This window comes from Labrus mixtus, chromosome 1 (assembly GCF_963584025.1).
Source record: "Labrus mixtus chromosome 1, fLabMix1.1, whole genome shotgun sequence".
NCBI lineage: Eukaryota > Metazoa > Chordata > Actinopteri > Labriformes > Labridae > Labrus > Labrus mixtus.
The window spans coordinates 24,918,642-24,935,013 of record NC_083612.1 but is presented as its reverse complement, the minus strand read 5'-3'; the positions used below and the strand labels follow the sequence as shown (position 1 = coordinate 24,935,013).

At 39.9% G+C, this 16,372-nt stretch overlaps 2 protein-coding genes across 2 annotated transcripts; one reads left to right on the top strand and one right to left on the bottom strand.

Annotated features, from left to right (window-relative positions):
• Positions 1–569: 569 nt before the first annotated feature.
• chrna5 (cholinergic receptor, nicotinic, alpha 5) lies at positions 570–10,685 on the bottom strand. The gene is made up of 9 exons (XM_061039413.1): positions 9,722–10,685; positions 9,550–9,599; positions 9,303–9,434; positions 6,207–6,358; positions 6,012–6,056; positions 4,603–4,712; positions 3,427–3,604; positions 2,644–3,339; positions 570–2,008 (listed from the first exon to the last, which is right to left on the bottom strand). The coding sequence occupies exons 3-9, from the start codon at positions 9,391–9,393 to the stop codon at positions 1,850–1,852; spliced, it is 1,431 nt and encodes a 476-aa protein (XP_060895396.1). The 5' UTR covers positions 9,394–9,434; positions 9,550–9,599; positions 9,722–10,685; the 3' UTR covers positions 570–1,849.
• A 406-nt stretch (positions 10,686–11,091) lies between these two features.
• Positions 11,092–13,940, top strand: LOC132975089 (UDP-glucuronosyltransferase 2C1-like). The gene is made up of 2 exons (XM_061039388.1): positions 11,092–11,242; positions 12,081–13,940. The coding sequence occupies exon 2, from the start codon at positions 12,081–12,083 to the stop codon at positions 13,659–13,661; it is 1,581 nt and encodes a 526-aa protein (XP_060895371.1). The 5' UTR covers positions 11,092–11,242; the 3' UTR covers positions 13,662–13,940.
• The last annotated feature ends 2,432 nt before the right edge of the window (positions 13,941–16,372 follow it).

Sequence of the window (16,372 nt, the reverse complement as noted above, 5' to 3'; positions counted from 1 at the left end):
TTGCTCGTTTTTTTTTTTTTATCTCAGCCTTCAGACAATCTTCCTTGTCTGAAGAAGTCTTAGATTGCTGCCTTGATGTAATTAAAAACGGCTTTGGCCACGTATCAAATAAAAACGGTCCTAATGCTAAACCTACACTAAAAGATGTTATAGTTTGCTAACAGTATTGTCTCAACTCTAACCACGCTCCCTGAACTATGAGTATGAACTATTACCATGATAATTTTTAAACAAGTCAATCCAAAAATGAAAAATGGAGCTTAGTCCCAGATCAAGAGGGTTGAGGTCTCTGAATATTTGTCTGTGTTTGAAAGTTATTTCAAATGTATGCATCTTTTTATGTTGTCTTGAATTTTTATGTTGTAAATTCAGATTAATATTAATTATTTATTGGATAAATGGAGCTGCATTAATGCGAGTCAAACTTCAGATGTCAGACACAAAAGTCATCAATCAATAGACTTTCAAATCTATTGCTTTATGCTGGAGTCTGCAGCATCTTTTCTTTGATTTGTTTTATCCATCTAAATCAAATCTGAATAAAATATCAAAAATACATTCTCTATCTGTAATGATTTTGTTCATCACTTTTTAATAACATTCTCTACATTCAATGTAGTAGTAACCAACTAAAATGTTGCAGATTTCACAACCTCGGTCCCAAACATGTTCATGCTCGTCAACGTGCCTTTGTTGCTTTTTCTTTTTAGCTGTAATGTGACAACATGGCCATGCGGTGGCAGTGCAGGCTCGACATAGGCTGACAGCGTCTTCCTGATTATTGGAGATGTTGTTAGTGGTGAAGAGAACCTAAAGGCCTTTATAACATGTCTCTGAATCACATCATCTGAGGTATCTGCATGCAGCATCAATCAAACAAGATCTGTTTTCAGTTACACTGAAGCTAAGTCTTGGTGCTAAGCTACAGGTAGGCTAAAAACACTGTGGACCTACGTTGTCTTTGTACTGATCTAGAAAGGATAGCTTTACAGTCCTCAGGAGACTGTGCCCTCAGGCTGAGAGGAAGTGGTGCCTGAGAAATTCAAGTCTTGGCAAGAAAGTCGACCTCTCCTTCTCCCACGCACAGTCAAGTGGAATAGAGAATCATTTAACCACGTGGGTCTCTAAAAAGGAGTGCTGAACCTGCGTGCAGTCTGAATGATCGTCTGTACATTGTTTTTATGTAACTTTGGAAAGTGTACACAGAAGTTAACAGATGTCACAAAGATACAGGTTTTTATAGTAGTTATCTGTGGTTCTTTTTTCAGCATTATGTTCCAGCTCTTTAATCACATTTCACATAATTACCTTTAAGAATATTCTACAGAAATATCAATATATTAATGACACTTGCTGATGCCATGATATGTATGTCTTTTTAAGTGATTAGAAGTTGAATCACCCCTTTTGTTTGGAGCATGTTCCATGAATAAAGTGGTCAGCTTTCCAAATAGAGAGCAATTAGGAGAGCAAATAGGCTGATAGAAAGTCATACGTAAAATGGGAGCAAAGGTCCTCTTCTATCTATTGTGTGCAGGTATATTTATCTTGGTGGTGAGCTGCCATGACAAGGACATAGTTGTACTGAAATGAACTGAATCTGATTTTATCACTGTTCTCACAAATACAGAAGTTTAAATCCCTCTCAAACTAAAAACAGGTTTCTGTGAGATAAAATCAGCAAGCAGCAGCCTGATCTCTCGCTTCGGCTCTGAGGATGACTGCAGATATTAGAGCAGGACCTGAACCTGTTGCTACTCTCAGTATTTCAGTCCTTCAGTCCAAAATATGTCCCATAACAAAGTGTTTTAATGTGCTTTGTGTTTGCCTCCATCAGTCAGTGTGGTTACTAGAGGGTGCTTCCAGCGTGGTTAGGGACGATGATGTTGGCCCATTTGTAAATAACTGGGATGAAGAGGAGAGCAGTGCCCAAGATCGACACCAAGAGGAAGGCCCAAAGAAACATCCGATCCAGGACCTGGGCTACAAACTTCCAGTCTTGAACCACCTGAAACATCCAGGAGACACATGTTATTCTCCAGATAATTCAGTGAAATAACTTTAAGTATTGATAATGTATAAGCCAAATTTTCTCATCTATATGTGGAGGCCAACATAAAACACTCCATCTTAAAGGTCACATATTACGCTAAATACACTTCACTATGTTTTTCTAACACTAATGTGTGCCCTTAGCCTGTCTACAAACCTCCCAACTTTGAGTAAAGTCCGTCCTGTCTATCTTTAGCCTGCTCAACTTTTCAGAAAATGTGTGCTCAAACAGGCCGTTTGGAAATTTTCAAGTAACCCCCTCCCCGTGTAATGATAGTTCACATTTCTATTAGCCATCATTTTTATTCAAAGATGTAGCCTACTATAGATTTTTTTATCATTATTATTCCTTTACAATATTAATTTCAATAGCGTAGTAGACTTGAGTAACTTCATAAAAAACATTTGTACCCTTATTATTAATATTCTTATATGTGCATGCCAGAAGCGCCACTCAGCTATAAGCAATAAGAAGCCTCTTTTAGCCCACCATGTGGGCCTATGTACAAGTGTGTGAGGTCATGTGAAAAGAATAAATTAACTTTGGATGAACTTGAGGTTATATAAATACACAAAAGCCCACGTACTCACCTCTCTGACCTCATTTTCTTTAACTACATGCATGGTTATGTAGCGAATAGAATCCAAAGCAGCTTCTAGGCTGTGTCTGGTGTACAGGAGAGGTGTCAGTTCAGGTGCTTGGTCCTTCATCAGACCCAATCCTACTGCACATCTGGCTCTGGCTGCTCCTGCCGTGGCGTACCGATCCGCATGGCTGCGCATGCAAAGCAGCTTAGGCAACATGTGCAGGAAAATCCTCCTCACCCAGGGGGCCATATCATGGTGTGTGGACGATGAGCGATGGTGGATGTTGATGGCAAAGACTGTGATGATAATGGAGAGTGTGACGAAAATCATGGTGAAGACTAGGTACTCTCCGATGAGAGGGATGGCCTTTGAGGAGGACGGGATGATCTCCTCGATGACCAGGAGGAAAACTGTGAGTGACACCAGGACTGAGGTGCAAAGAGAGATCTTCTCTCCACCGTTTGACGGGAGATAGAAGACGAGGATGGTAAGGAAGGACAGGCCAATGCAGGGAATGATGAGGAAAAGGGTGTAGAAAAGAGGCAGACGGCGGATGATGAAGTAATAAGTGATGGTGGGATAGGAAGAGCTGCTGTCTGTTCTGATACCACGGCTGCCTGTGGCTTTCACTATCTCCCATTCACCATTGTCAAAATAGTCCTGTTTGTCCACGTGGAAGTCCTCCAGTGTGATGTCCACCTGTTAAATACAGAGATAACCTCATGTCAATCACTGATCATGACTGAAAATAATCTACCACACACGTACTGAGAAGTAGAAACTTACCTGGGAGCCATCATACGTCCAGGAACCGAACTTCATAGAACAGTTCTGGAGGTCAAAAGGGAAGAATGTGACATCAATGGTGCAGGCTGACTTGTAATTAGCTGGTGGTGTCCATGCTATGGTTCCATCATATTTCACAACAGCCTTAGTGACCGTACCCTCAAAACGCCCATCTGAACTGTTGAAAGAAAATACATTAATTAATCTTATATGTTACATGGTAATCAGAAGTTGCATTACACTTTGTCATTGTCTGTCATTTTGATGGACTGGGTCGTAAAGACTCTGTCATCATGTGTTATTACTCTGAATTTTAACCATCACTTTTCTGATAAGACTACCACTGGATCAGTTTTCAACAAACAATGAAAATAAAATCTAAGGTTCAGTCCCATGTCTTTGTTGTGAGAATAAAACTGAACACCTTTCATGAAGCACCCACCTGACAGAAACACATTGCACTCGTTATTGTGGAGCTACAGCTGCAGTTATATTCTGGCTAATGTTATTCACTAGCTTAAGCTTAACAAACTACTCGGAAACTGTGATGCACTTATGCAAGAGCAAGTGTGCCAATGATAGCCAGCAAAAGTCTGCCATGCGTTGTCGGCATATAGTGGGAGTCCGTTAGCTTCAGCTCACACAAACATGATTTTGATAGGCATATTAGTTAGGCTGTTGTTCGGACCCAACATAACTAATGTTAAACACATTTTGTTGTAGGAAAAAACCCGATAAGTGTGTGTGTTCTAAAGTTGGGTACAGTGGTCCGTTGTCAGACAGTCGATTCTCCTGTTCACAGCTAACCAACTCAAATAGGCCTACATTCCATGCAGCCAAGATGTTCGGCATGTAGGCTACTCAACCATGCAAACGTTGTTGCTGTGATCATTTGGTGGCATTGTAATCATTAAGTGTAACTTTGTGAAGGATTTTCCCGCATCATAAGTGCCAGACAGAATGGTATTGTTGATCGACCTCAATTTTCGAACCAGTCAAAATGACAGACAGACTTCAGATTTTTCCGTCATTGTTAAAAAATATTCTGTCAAAGACGGAAAATATTCGGTTAACGCGATTTCTGATAATAATAGATAGAAATTAGACGTATTTCATTGTAAGTCATTGTTAGAATCCGGTCATGTCCTTGCATACATAAGGCTTACTAAAACATACTTATCATACAGTACGACATCAGGGAGCCAGAGCCTGTCTGAAGGGACGCGTATAATTGTGATGCCCAGATAGTCATTAGGGTTCCATCTCAGCTTCATGTCAATCCACTCCTACATTGAAGAAAAATGGAAATTTAAATTAAAAAAAGAAGACATGAGGGCTTTGAAGGAAAGCTTTGATATCTGGGAAATGTGTTAGTTTGCTTTCTTGCTGATAGCTTGATGGGAATATGGAAAACATTGATACAAACGACTAACAGGGTACTCTATACACAGCCAAACTACGTACTCAGGTGCTGGTTGCAAGAATATACAGTTAGAAAATAAATAAGTCCGCCACAAACTGAGTGCACTAGCAGAAATGTATTATCTAATTGATAACATTAATGTGTCTATGCTAAGAAGCTCTGGCTGCAGCAGAAAGACAGGAATAAAAGCTATCGTGGCTCCGTGCAAACAAAACCTGTCCAGTAAAACCTCAGTGCTAACTAATAAGGCTAGTTAATGTTTAAATACAAAGTTGCATGTATAAAAATAAAATGACAAATTGAAGTTTTACATGCAGTTTAAACAAGATTCCAAAAGTTGAGGTTTAGAGGGTTGGCTCTGCCGGAGCCAAGCTAATGGTTCCCCTCTTTGTTTCAATCTTTTAGCTTAGCTAGGCTAACCCACTTCTGGTGGCAGCTTCACATTTACTTTACAGTAACAGTAGTATCCATATTCTCATCTAAACACAAAAAGAAAGCAAATAAGAATATTTTCAAAAATGTCAATCTTCCCTCTTTAGGATTGGTATACATTGTGTGTTAGCATTATTGCTAATATTTGCAAAGCTCAGAGCCACTGAAAAGGTTCCTTGTACAAGCAAATATAGAAAGATTTACTGTGACTAAAATGACAAACTAGACTTGCTGTACATGATAAGTGCCTTGTGATAGAATAATGTGAAGGGTAAGCCTTTCTTTCCACTTTGCAAATTACAATGATAGATGGACATCAGTAGGTTCAATGCCCTTCATTTCTCTCTTTGCAGGACGCTATCCATCACTGTGAAAGGGGGCAGCTGACCTGCATGGCATGGCCTCATCTGTGGGGATAATTCATAAAATGTATGACAGACAGGGACAGCCATGACCATAAATAAGGGTGACAGAGGTGGGGGAGGAGGGGGCTTGTGATGAAAGGTGTGTGGGCACTGAGCACTGTATGGACTCAGAAAGAAGGAAAGTCGGTGAAATGCCACCTGACCAGATTAAAAGAGGGTACGAAGAGGCTGACCGGCTGCCTCTAAGGGCCATGTTAGCCATGAGCAAGAATATTGTACTGCAATACCCTCACATATTTACCTGTATATTAACTCATGATGTTAAATGTCATGCTGTATCAGTGGTTTAGATCAACTTTACTTGCCTGTTTCATCCACACATTGGTTGTCATCCGCTGATTTTTCTCATCCTAGAATGGTAAAACAACAATAAGATCAAAATGAAATGAAAAAACAAGATAAGTGGATGTGCAGTATCTGTTTCAAAAATCGTTACTTTGTTTAACATGAGTGTAGTCTTTGACACATAGTCATAAACAATATTAATAATCTGTGCTCACCACATCAACTAGCTGGGAGATGGCCAGTCCGAACTTCACACGTATCGTCTGGTTTAGGTATTCTACTGGGCGAACCCATTTCTGGTAGTTTCCAAAGAGGTATTTGAACAGCTTGTCCTCTGCTTTTGCATAGGAGGAGAGTTTTGGAACCCCTAAAAGGCAACAAACGACAAACTGAAGTTTCATAGTAACTTGTAGATCATTCTGCAAATATGACAGCAGCACTTTTTGTTTTATTCACTAGTCCCATAAAGACTCTACTCTTAATAAGAGCTATAATACAAACATTGCTCTCAAACAGTGATGTTCACCTCTGTGACCTTACTGCAGTGTTTCTTTCAAGTGTTTTTCCTCTGGATATAACCTTCAGGGTAAACCTCTAGTTTCAAAAGATTTAACCAGGCGGCAATGAATATTTAACAATGTTAGGAATCAATAATACTTCAAACAAATGAAACGCCTGGAAATCAATGCCAAAATGAGTGAGCCAACACTGGATACCAAGTCCTTAATGTAGCAGTGATGAGTGCAGTGTGTTCATGACAAGGCTGGGATGTGAAGAATTTATGAAGAATCTCTCTGATTTTTAAACGTAGTTATATTGTATTTCCAGATGAAGTTAAAACATAAGGTTTTATGAGGGGGTTGACTAGCTTAACAATTTCAAATTTGATCAGAGAAAGCATTTACTTTCAGATGTTGATTCTTTCCCACTTTACGGCATGCTCTCCCTAGATTCACCACAGTAAGCAATGACTCATGTGCGTGGTGATTAAAAACAATGCAGGTACTCTTCTTTCAAAGTGGAATCATTAAAAAAAAAACACTGCTCACTAATGAAACTATTGTAAATGTAGGCTCTTATGTAGTGGTGTGACGGATCTCAAAGCTAGCCATGGGTTAAACTTTACATTTTAACAGCACTACAAACCAAAAAGAATCATCATGAATCTTAATAAGGTTTCACACCATCAGTTTTCTTCACTATATACACATTGATACAATTCCAATAATAACACTATTCAGTAAAAGTGTTTTTTTTATAAAGTATCCTTAGACAATGATCTATCTTTACGTCCCTTTTTCCTGTATGAAAGTCACCATAAACTTTCATACAAATATCTTTGAACAGACTGTTTTGACTATTTTTACAGCACTCCTTCATGGCGCAGTATGCACTACTTAAATGCTGCCTTCTTTTCACTGAGACTTTGTGCAGGGATTGTGGCAGGACATTTATTTCACGCTGTGATGATAGATTTACTATCAGTCGACGGATCGCAAGCGGCCTGATCCGTGGGACTCATGGAGAGGTCACAGATAAGCTATGATCCATTGCACCACTATTTATATGTGATACTGTGAATTGGACAGTCGAGGGTGTTTATGTAACAAAAGATCAACGGCCACAGGAGGATCCCAGGAAGAAAAGCTGTTGCAATGCTGCAGCAAATTGGGATCCTAATAAACTAAACTAAAATACAGTTTGAAATATGACTAGAACTTTGCACTTATGAGAAATGTTGTATATTGACACCAAAATATTCAACATGCACCCACATGTACAAGACATGTAGCCATGGTTATTCAGTAGCAAAACAATGAAAGAGTATTATACCGTATAAACCACAGTCAAAGTGGAGCATTGTCTTTCTGCAGCAGGTCTCCTCTACACTGCAGAACGTATCGATTACATTGTGAATTACGCACAATTTCTTTCATCTTGCTCCTTAAATCATTCACAAAGCGGTAATATACTCAATTTATGGACCCAGAATGCGGCTAGAAATCTACCACAAGACCGAGGAAAAACTGTATGGTGTCACACTTTCAGTGCTTGTGGATCAATAAAGACAGGGCTGCAAAACCCCCAATCAATGACTGTGTGATAAGAGAATTCATCATTTCTGCAGCCTCTCCCGCACTGTTATCATCATCATCATTCTCGAGTTGCAGACTCTGCTGGATACAATGCGAATTTGAAAACAGAACGATACAAACAAACAAAAATAATGGATGTGCTACAAGGTACTGGGTAATGATTATTTTACCTCATGCTGGGTAATATTCAAATTTTACAAAAACTGATTCCTGTGTTTTTAACAAGAGCTGAGTCAGTGCTTGTTACTCTCTGCTAGGTACAGGAGAGGGCATGACACATATTCACTATACATTGAATAAATAATGTTTGTATGAATTGCTACCATACTGATGCATAGGATTCCCTTGAGCTCAACCTTAGATGACACATAACTACAAGCAGATAAATGTGCAAAACATGAATGGCAGAAAGAAAAAAAAAAATACAATATATAGCAGGAGGCACAGAAGTATGCTTTGTCATAGCAACACGCAGCTCTTACCTTCACTCTTGCCAACAGTTTTTAAAAGGTTTGAACTATTTTTCACATGTTGGACTAAACTTCACCGTCACTCCTTGCTTTCCCTCAGGCTTCCATTACGGTTAACTGATTCAGCTCATCATCTGACCCTATCATCTCTGATCTGTCCATCACGCTGTGCTGTGTTTACCTCAGTATCAGTTGTCCTGCAACTTTTTTCTGCCTGTTGCTGTCACAGTTCTAGTGGCTGTTTGGCTGTCTTTTGTCAAACACCTGTATGCCTAACGCATAGCTTGTAGATAGCAGCCGTGCTTACTTGAGCTCGTAATAACTGGGAAAGTAATTTTTGTCTGAAAGCTTAGAAGTATCTGACTTAAGAATAAGGTGCCTGAAAACCAAACAAACATTGACACCCCAACAGGTGTTAAAACAGGTCAATAAAATGAATCAATGCTGAGCTAAGTTTTCATTATTTTCATGCAGCTAGAATCATAACATGATGAAAACTGGTAATAAAACTACATGAACAACCATAACATTTGATATAAGAAGGAAAGCGGCCCCAATCACGCACGTTTAATTGAGTTTGACTCCTAAATTTCAAGCTCTGCTCACCCTTCACTGACCATCTGCCAATTCCTCATATTTTTTTGCTCGCTTTGACATATCCACTTGAGCCCCGCTTATCCTCATCTACACCATCTGTCACACTCAGACTATCACCAAAAGCATTTCCAGTGCATATGAAACTTACGCAGTGAGTGGCACAGGTGGCAACAGCACAGCAATGGCAGCAGCAGCAGCAGTGCTAGAGAGGTGGCTGCCCCTCCTGCTCTCAACATCATATCAGAGGTGGCACCGGATCCACACAGCTGGCATCACAGATCTGGGAAATTAATAAAACAGATGCTATTGTGTGTAACGGGCAAACATCTAAGCTATGAGAGAACATCCTGACTTTGGTTGAGGGTTCAAATTCGATGGTAGCCAGTGCAGTGTACCTGTGGTAAATCTCCATGCAATCTTGCTTATAGACCACCTTGGAAAATCACTGTAAAGATACAAAAAGATGATGCAAATCATTTGATAGCACACCTTTAATAAACAGCAAGCCATAGTGCACTCTACCCTCACTTATTGTTCCATTCCACTCAGTAAACACTGCACACATACCTGCTCTGGGTCTCTTCCATTAACACACTATCCAGAGTGGTGGTAGTTGACGACAGCCACAGTGCTGCTCAAGCACTCCTCGATTGCACACAGGTTCCTTTTCTCGCCTCATACAGATGCTGCTTCACTCCTAGCTGCTTCCAATTGTGCAAAGACTACGCATCCTTCTCCTTCTCCTTTTCCATACTGAGAGCCCGCCCCTTTTTGCCACCACAACAACCCCCTCCTCCCCTTCTCATATCATTCTCATGGTCACTAATCACAGGCAGGGATAGTCGCCCCCTCCATGCCGCCGCCTTTTCCACAGCAGCATCAAGGAAATGCAAAGAAAGCTCTGCCACTGAGAATCTGCTTCACATATCCCTGTTTCTTATCTAATAATGCACACAGTAAAATGTGATGCAACATTTTGTCCCTCCAATCACTGTCAATCTCTCTGTGTGAGTGTGTGTGTGTGTGTGCTGCCATGGCGACAGCATATTGAGGAGGACCCAAAGATGTTGCATGAGATTGAAAAAAAAAATCAATTTCCAGCCTGTGGTTAAAAATAAGTGTAGAGTTACTGTTGAATATCGAGCTTTGTCATTAATATTCATGTGTGGGGCGACTATAGTCTTACACAAATAGTAAGGTTTAAAATAACTTGGAAATTAACTATGGGCTAAAAATTAGCAACTAAACCTACATTTACATGTATTAATTAATCTGACGCTGTAAAGAAATGAAGGATCATTCAAAAGTGCAAATCTAGATTGGAATATTTAATCTAATGTGATCCTACCGACAGACAGACCAGACATACGGCATGTTATGTTCACACCATGTAAATTAAACAAATGAGCCAAAAGTCTCCATGCAGTTGCAGGCAGGAGGGATTAACATCCAAATATTGCAACACTGCCAACTCTGGGTTTCTAACAGTATTGGTTTTGCTTTGAAATAATAGCAATGGGGAAAAATTGGCAGACTGGCATTAAGCACTTCAAAATTAAATTACATGTACAGCCTAAGGTCTCTGTTCTTTTCATTGTAAACATGGTAGTAAACAGATATCCACCTTGTTACCCCGTATTTGTTGTCTTATCCAATGAGCTGAGACTTAGGGGTAAAAAAAAAAAAATGACTGTAATGACAAAAAAGAAAGCAGTTTAAAACCGAAACTGTGTCCTAAGGGTCATGTGCAGTTATTTGATCAGAAACGTCTTAGCTATCTAATAAATGATTAATTGTGAACAATATCAATACGTCATTCAATCCTTCTACATGTCAACGCACTGATATCAATCAGTAAATGCCTTATCACCTTATCACGATGTTTACTGCTCAGACTTCAGTCTGTTATAACCTCTCACTGCGCGGGGCGCTACTGGACCACTTCCTCATGTCATTCATCTGGACCACAGAGACTCTCTGCTGGTCCCGCTCGGCTCTGCACACTGGGACTATAGACTCAGGCTGAAACAATCTTCTTACGCTGTGACTTTTCTGCGTAGAGTGAAGAGAAAAAAAACACGGAGAAAGGTAAGTTGAAATGCTAAAGGCTTTGTTACGGTCTATTGACTGTTATTTGGATGAAAGCTGCGGAGTTTATGTTCGTGGTGAAGGTGTCGGTGCTCAAAGTCTCCCCGCAGATTGAAAAACAAACTTCTCCTTGCAGTAAGGGAAACGGAATTAAAAACTCGACTCCTGTAGCTGTAAAACAAATGTAGTTAAATTTAAGTAGGCTATTTCTGCATCAAAGCATGTTTAATGGTTAAATTAAAAATATCATGGGAGTCGTCCTTAAGAGACACATGTCACGAGTTACTTGCGTTGGACTACGTGTTTACATCGGTTTATATGTAACGTACTGAGCTGTTTTTGAAAGTTCAAACATCTCACACCACATTTAGCCTACACCATAACTTCATGAGTTTCAGCTCGATATGAAAAATACTGATATTCAAATTGATCCTCTCTGTGACCACTGACCTTAAAAAAGAAGTCCCGCGGGTACACGATTGAAAATGTAAAGGCTAGTCTTACAGTAAATTGAATGCATGCAACTACTGCGACTGGTTCAGTGTCGGACAAAGTGAGTGAGTCCCAGCATGCTGAAGAATAGTTTAAAAAAAAAAAAAAAAAAAAAAAGAACCCCAGTGAGGGTCCGTTTGAAACTGAAAGAAAGGAAGAGGAGATATTTCATTAGACACACTACTTACCCATGGACAGGACAAGATCAGCCACGACTGAAGAGGTCCAATTTTGTTGAGGAGACACCAAATCAACATATTCTGAAGGTTTCTTACATGAGCTTTAAATGAGCCATTTCTCTTAATTTTCCACATCTTTGGTCTTACTGTCAATGTTTTCATTTCAGATGAGGCTGGTCTGTTTCTGCAGTGCTCTGCTGCTACTTGTCTTTATTCCCAAAGCCTGTCAGGGTGGCAACATCTTGGTCCTTCCTATAGAAGGCAGCCACTGGATAAACATGGAGATCCTTCTTCAAGCTTGTCATGAGAAAGGACACAATCTAACAATACTGCGTTCAAACAAAAGCTGGTACATCAAGGAGAAATCCTCCTATTACCACACTTTAACAGTTCAAGTGGAGAGGAGCTTGGATCAGAAGTTCATAACAAAAATCATAAAAGAGGCCATTGACATGGAGAGGGGAGCTCTTCCCTTGACACATTTTCTCCACATGTCTGTAGGAATGATCGGCACGTTTTTGGACGCTCACGAAGCTGTGGCCGAGTTTATGACAGGGATCCTGGATAACTCAGAACTGATAAAAAAGTTGAAGGACAGCAAGTTCGACCTGGTGCTCACTGACCCCTGCTGGGGTGGAGGAGTGATTTTGGCCAAATATTTGAACCTTCCTTTGGTTTATAATGTTCGCTGGCTATTAGGCGGAGAGGCTCACCTCGCTATTGCTCCTTCTCCTTTATCATACATTCCTATAACAGGATCTGGCAACACAGACAAGATTACCTTTTTGCAGAGAGTAAAAAATGTGGCTTTTCATTTAGTAACGGAAACACAAAATCACTTAGTTAGTCAAATATACCAGAAAATGTCTGACAAATATCTTGGGCCTGGTATCGACTATAAACAGTTAATGCTTGATGCAGATCTGTGGCTCATGAGGGCGGACTTTGTGTTTGAGTTCCCTCGTCCCACCATGCCAAATGTCGTCTACATGGGAGGGTTTCAGTGTAAACCTGCAAAACCACTTCCTGCAGATCTTGAGGAGTTTGTGCAGAGTTCTGGAGAGCATGGAGTCATTATTATGTCTCTGGGGACTTTTGTGAGTGAACTTCCTGATGACATGACGGACGAGCTCGCCTCAGCTTTTGCGAAAGTACCTCAGAAAGTCATCTGGAGACATAAAGGACGAAAACCAGCCACTCTGGGCAACAACACTTTGCTGGTCGACTGGATGCCACAGAATGATCTTTTAGGGCATCCCAAGGTAAAGCTATTTGTTGCACATGGAGGAACAAATGGAGTTCAAGAAGCCATTTATCATGGAGTCCCTGTTGTGGGTCTGCCTTTGTTTTTTGACCAATATGACAACCTGCTGCGTCTCAAAGAGAGAGGTGGTGCTGAGATCCTGAGCATTCAAACAGTGGACAAAGAAGACAACTTCCTGAAGACCATACAGGAAGTCCTGAATGAGCCCTCGTACAGGATGAACATGCAGAGACTCTCCAGGCTGCACAGAGATACTCCCATAAAGCCTCTGGATAACGCTCTCTTCTGGATAGGATTTGTTATTAGACACAAAGGTGCAGCTCATCTGAAAGCACAGTCCTTACAGATGCCCTGGTATTCCTACCACTCAGTTGATGTCTTTGTGTTCCTGGCTGGAGCTTTGCTTCTCGTTCTTCTAACTGTTTTCATGCTGATGAGATGTTTCTACAATAGAATGTGTAAGAAAAAAGTGAAACACGAGTAATCATTTACAACATTTCCATTTCACTTTATAGACCAAAATATGTCATAAAGATTTTCTGATTTTGGGATTTATGTGAGACCTTTGATTTATGGTACCTCTGAACAGATATGAAAAATACATCAATTTTGGCAGCACAATCAATAATAATAATAATTTTTGAGTGTGTTTTTTTAATTATATTGATCATAATTTATAAGGTATTTGTATGAACCTAATGAATGTTGTGACAGGGCCTCTATCTGAAAGACCTTTCTTAAAATAAACATTGTCTAAATAAAATATTTCACATGGTTTATTTTCTTGTTGTTGGCACTGATGATATTTATTGTCTTACTCAACCTTTGCTCGAGGGTAAAGCACTAGTGTTCCGGATAAATCATTTCCTAAGTATAGGATATCAGAGGTTAATGTGAACAGAGGGTAACCTTCTGGGGGCACTTTATTTATATTATCCCACTAGGTTTAGATACATATCATCAAATGAAAAGCTATGAATAACTAATCACTGACAGGAGAAGCTAACACATGCTTTTAGTTTAGATTTATTCTGTGTGTTGATCCTCCTACTAACTACTCTTAGTTAGTGCAACAAGCTTCAAGTATTACAAACAACACTGGTTCTGCAAATGTTGAGCTATAAAACAACAGCTACACAGTGAAAGCCTCTCAGTGGCTTTTCAGGAATACATTCTATCTCTATTTAAACTCGAGAATGATTGAAAGCATTGCCCTTATTTACAATGACGTTGAGCAGACAAAAATATCAGATTGCAATATAAACAACGCAAAAAAAGATGTAGGGGAAAAAAAGATCAGTTAAAACATACATTCACATAACAAGCAATGTTAACATTAAAATCAGTTGAAAAGGAAGGTGAAGAAGTTAATAATTAGGATCTAAAAGGGCCATATCCTTCAACAATAGGCTTGATTCAATAAAATCTCCCTTCCCCTTTTGTAACACTTTAGCTGGTTAAAAGTTAAAAACAGACGTGTTCCTTCCTGTTTGAATGGCTGCTTACAACATGAAAGATCGCTGACTCATTTTTAATCCAAGTAGAAACCTCCCTGGGACAACAGACAAAAACTCTCTTGCCAATTAGTTCATACCTAAACAAAGCAAGGCAGATAAGAGAGGAGCTCAACTGTGGGAAGAACAATACCTATTTTACTGCAACATGTTTGACTTTGAATAACATGACTAATTTAAGAGTTGTTTTCCTGTAGCTGGTGTCTCTGCCTTAAGGGTGTGCACAGGTCTATGCAGGTCCTATGATTATAAAGTCTTATCAATGGATGACTGCCTTTTCATTACTAATCCAAAGTTCAACAATCACGAGAAATAAAAATCAAGCGTATCTTGATGTTTTGGATAAAGACATATCTGCTGTGTGAGGTCTATTGAAATCATTCTTTTTTTTTTTTTTTTTTACTTTTATACTCCTATCGTTTCAGATTGGTTCAAGTTGTATGTAGAATTGAGGGATTTTATTATATCTATTTGCCTCGTCATCTAATTGGTGAAGTCTTGGTAACCCCATCGGAGACATAGCTTTTGTGTTGTATGTTCAACTTAACTGCCTTATGGGGTGTGGCAAAGTTTGCAGAGAAAAAAGATTACCTGTCTAGTATTTAAGTACGAAGTTTGTTAGTTTTCACTTAATTTCTAAGTGTTCGTGTTCGGTTTATTTGGGCCGCTTGGTTAGTTATTATAGCAAATGATACCTGTGTTTTGGGCGACAAATCTTGCAGCCTAAATTAAACAAAACATTTTTTACTTTGAGTCACAAGATATCAGAAGACCTCATTTACAAGGGTCCCAGTTCATTTCTAAACAGTTTGCGCTGACATTGTTGGAGGTCGGTGCAATTGTTGTGCACCCATTGCACAGTAACCCTGCTCTCTTGATAGAACTGCAGCTCTCTCTTAATGCACAGTGAGGACTATGTAAATTGAGCTTTTCCTGGAATGAGACAGGAATCTCTTGTGGAGAGTGTTGTTGGAGGGACAAAAGAAACCTGCAAGTGTTTATGTTCTGTTAGGAATCAGTAAGGTTCTTCTTCTTCATCCTTATCTGTCTGTTTTGTTAATCACTTTGGACTGGTTTTCATGGGGAGAATAGAGAATGGGTTTAAGCTGTGTTTACTGGATTGTCCGATAGTCTTGAACGCACCATTCCTGAAGTGAGCTCAGAGCGGTGCTCTGGCGCTTTAAATGACGTAATACGACAGGTGAAGTGGCAGCTGACGGAGGACCCGTACGGACGCCAAATTGGAAGCTGTCGGACCTAACAGATGACCCACTCCCATGGACTTGTTTTAGAAACCAGCCGTATCTTATGTGATCCAACTACAACAAACAAATCTGAACTCAAACACAAAGCTTGGGCTCGTCGCTCTAAAAGCTGTCCGGTGCCCCTGCAGACCCGCGTGTAGGTGAGCTGACCTAACCTTATGTTTTCCCTGTGTGAGAATCAGTCCGTTCAGTACCTGTCATCTCTTGACTTCTCTGTCACACTTCAGGTTAGGGCTAGTTTTGTTGTGTGTATATGTGTAGCCGGTGCTACATCATCTACTTGAATTTGTTTAGGTATGAACTGATTGGAAATAGAGTTTTTGACAGTTGTCCCAGAAAAGTTTTCACTTGGATAAGGAGAAATGAGTCAGCAATCTTTCATGCTGTCAGCAGCCATTCAAACGGGAAGGAACACG

Excerpts from the sequence above, each read along its gene's own strand:
- chrna5 (XM_061039413.1), bottom strand. The coding sequence starts at position 9,393 with ATGATGTTGAGAGCAGGAGGGGCAGCCACCTCTCTAGCACTGCTGCTG. Across the intron at positions 4,713-6,011 it reads CCAATGTGTGGATGAAACAG|GAGTGGATTGACATGAAGCT; the intron begins GCAAGTAAAGTT and ends TCTTCAATGTAG. Across the intron at positions 3,605-4,602 it reads GATGTCGTACTGTATGATAA|TTCAGATGGGCGTTTTGAGG; the intron begins GTATGTTTTAGT and ends TTCTTTCAACAG.
- LOC132975089 (XM_061039388.1), top strand. The coding sequence starts at position 12,081 with ATGAGGCTGGTCTGTTTCTGCAGTGCTCTGCTGCTACTTGTCTTTATT.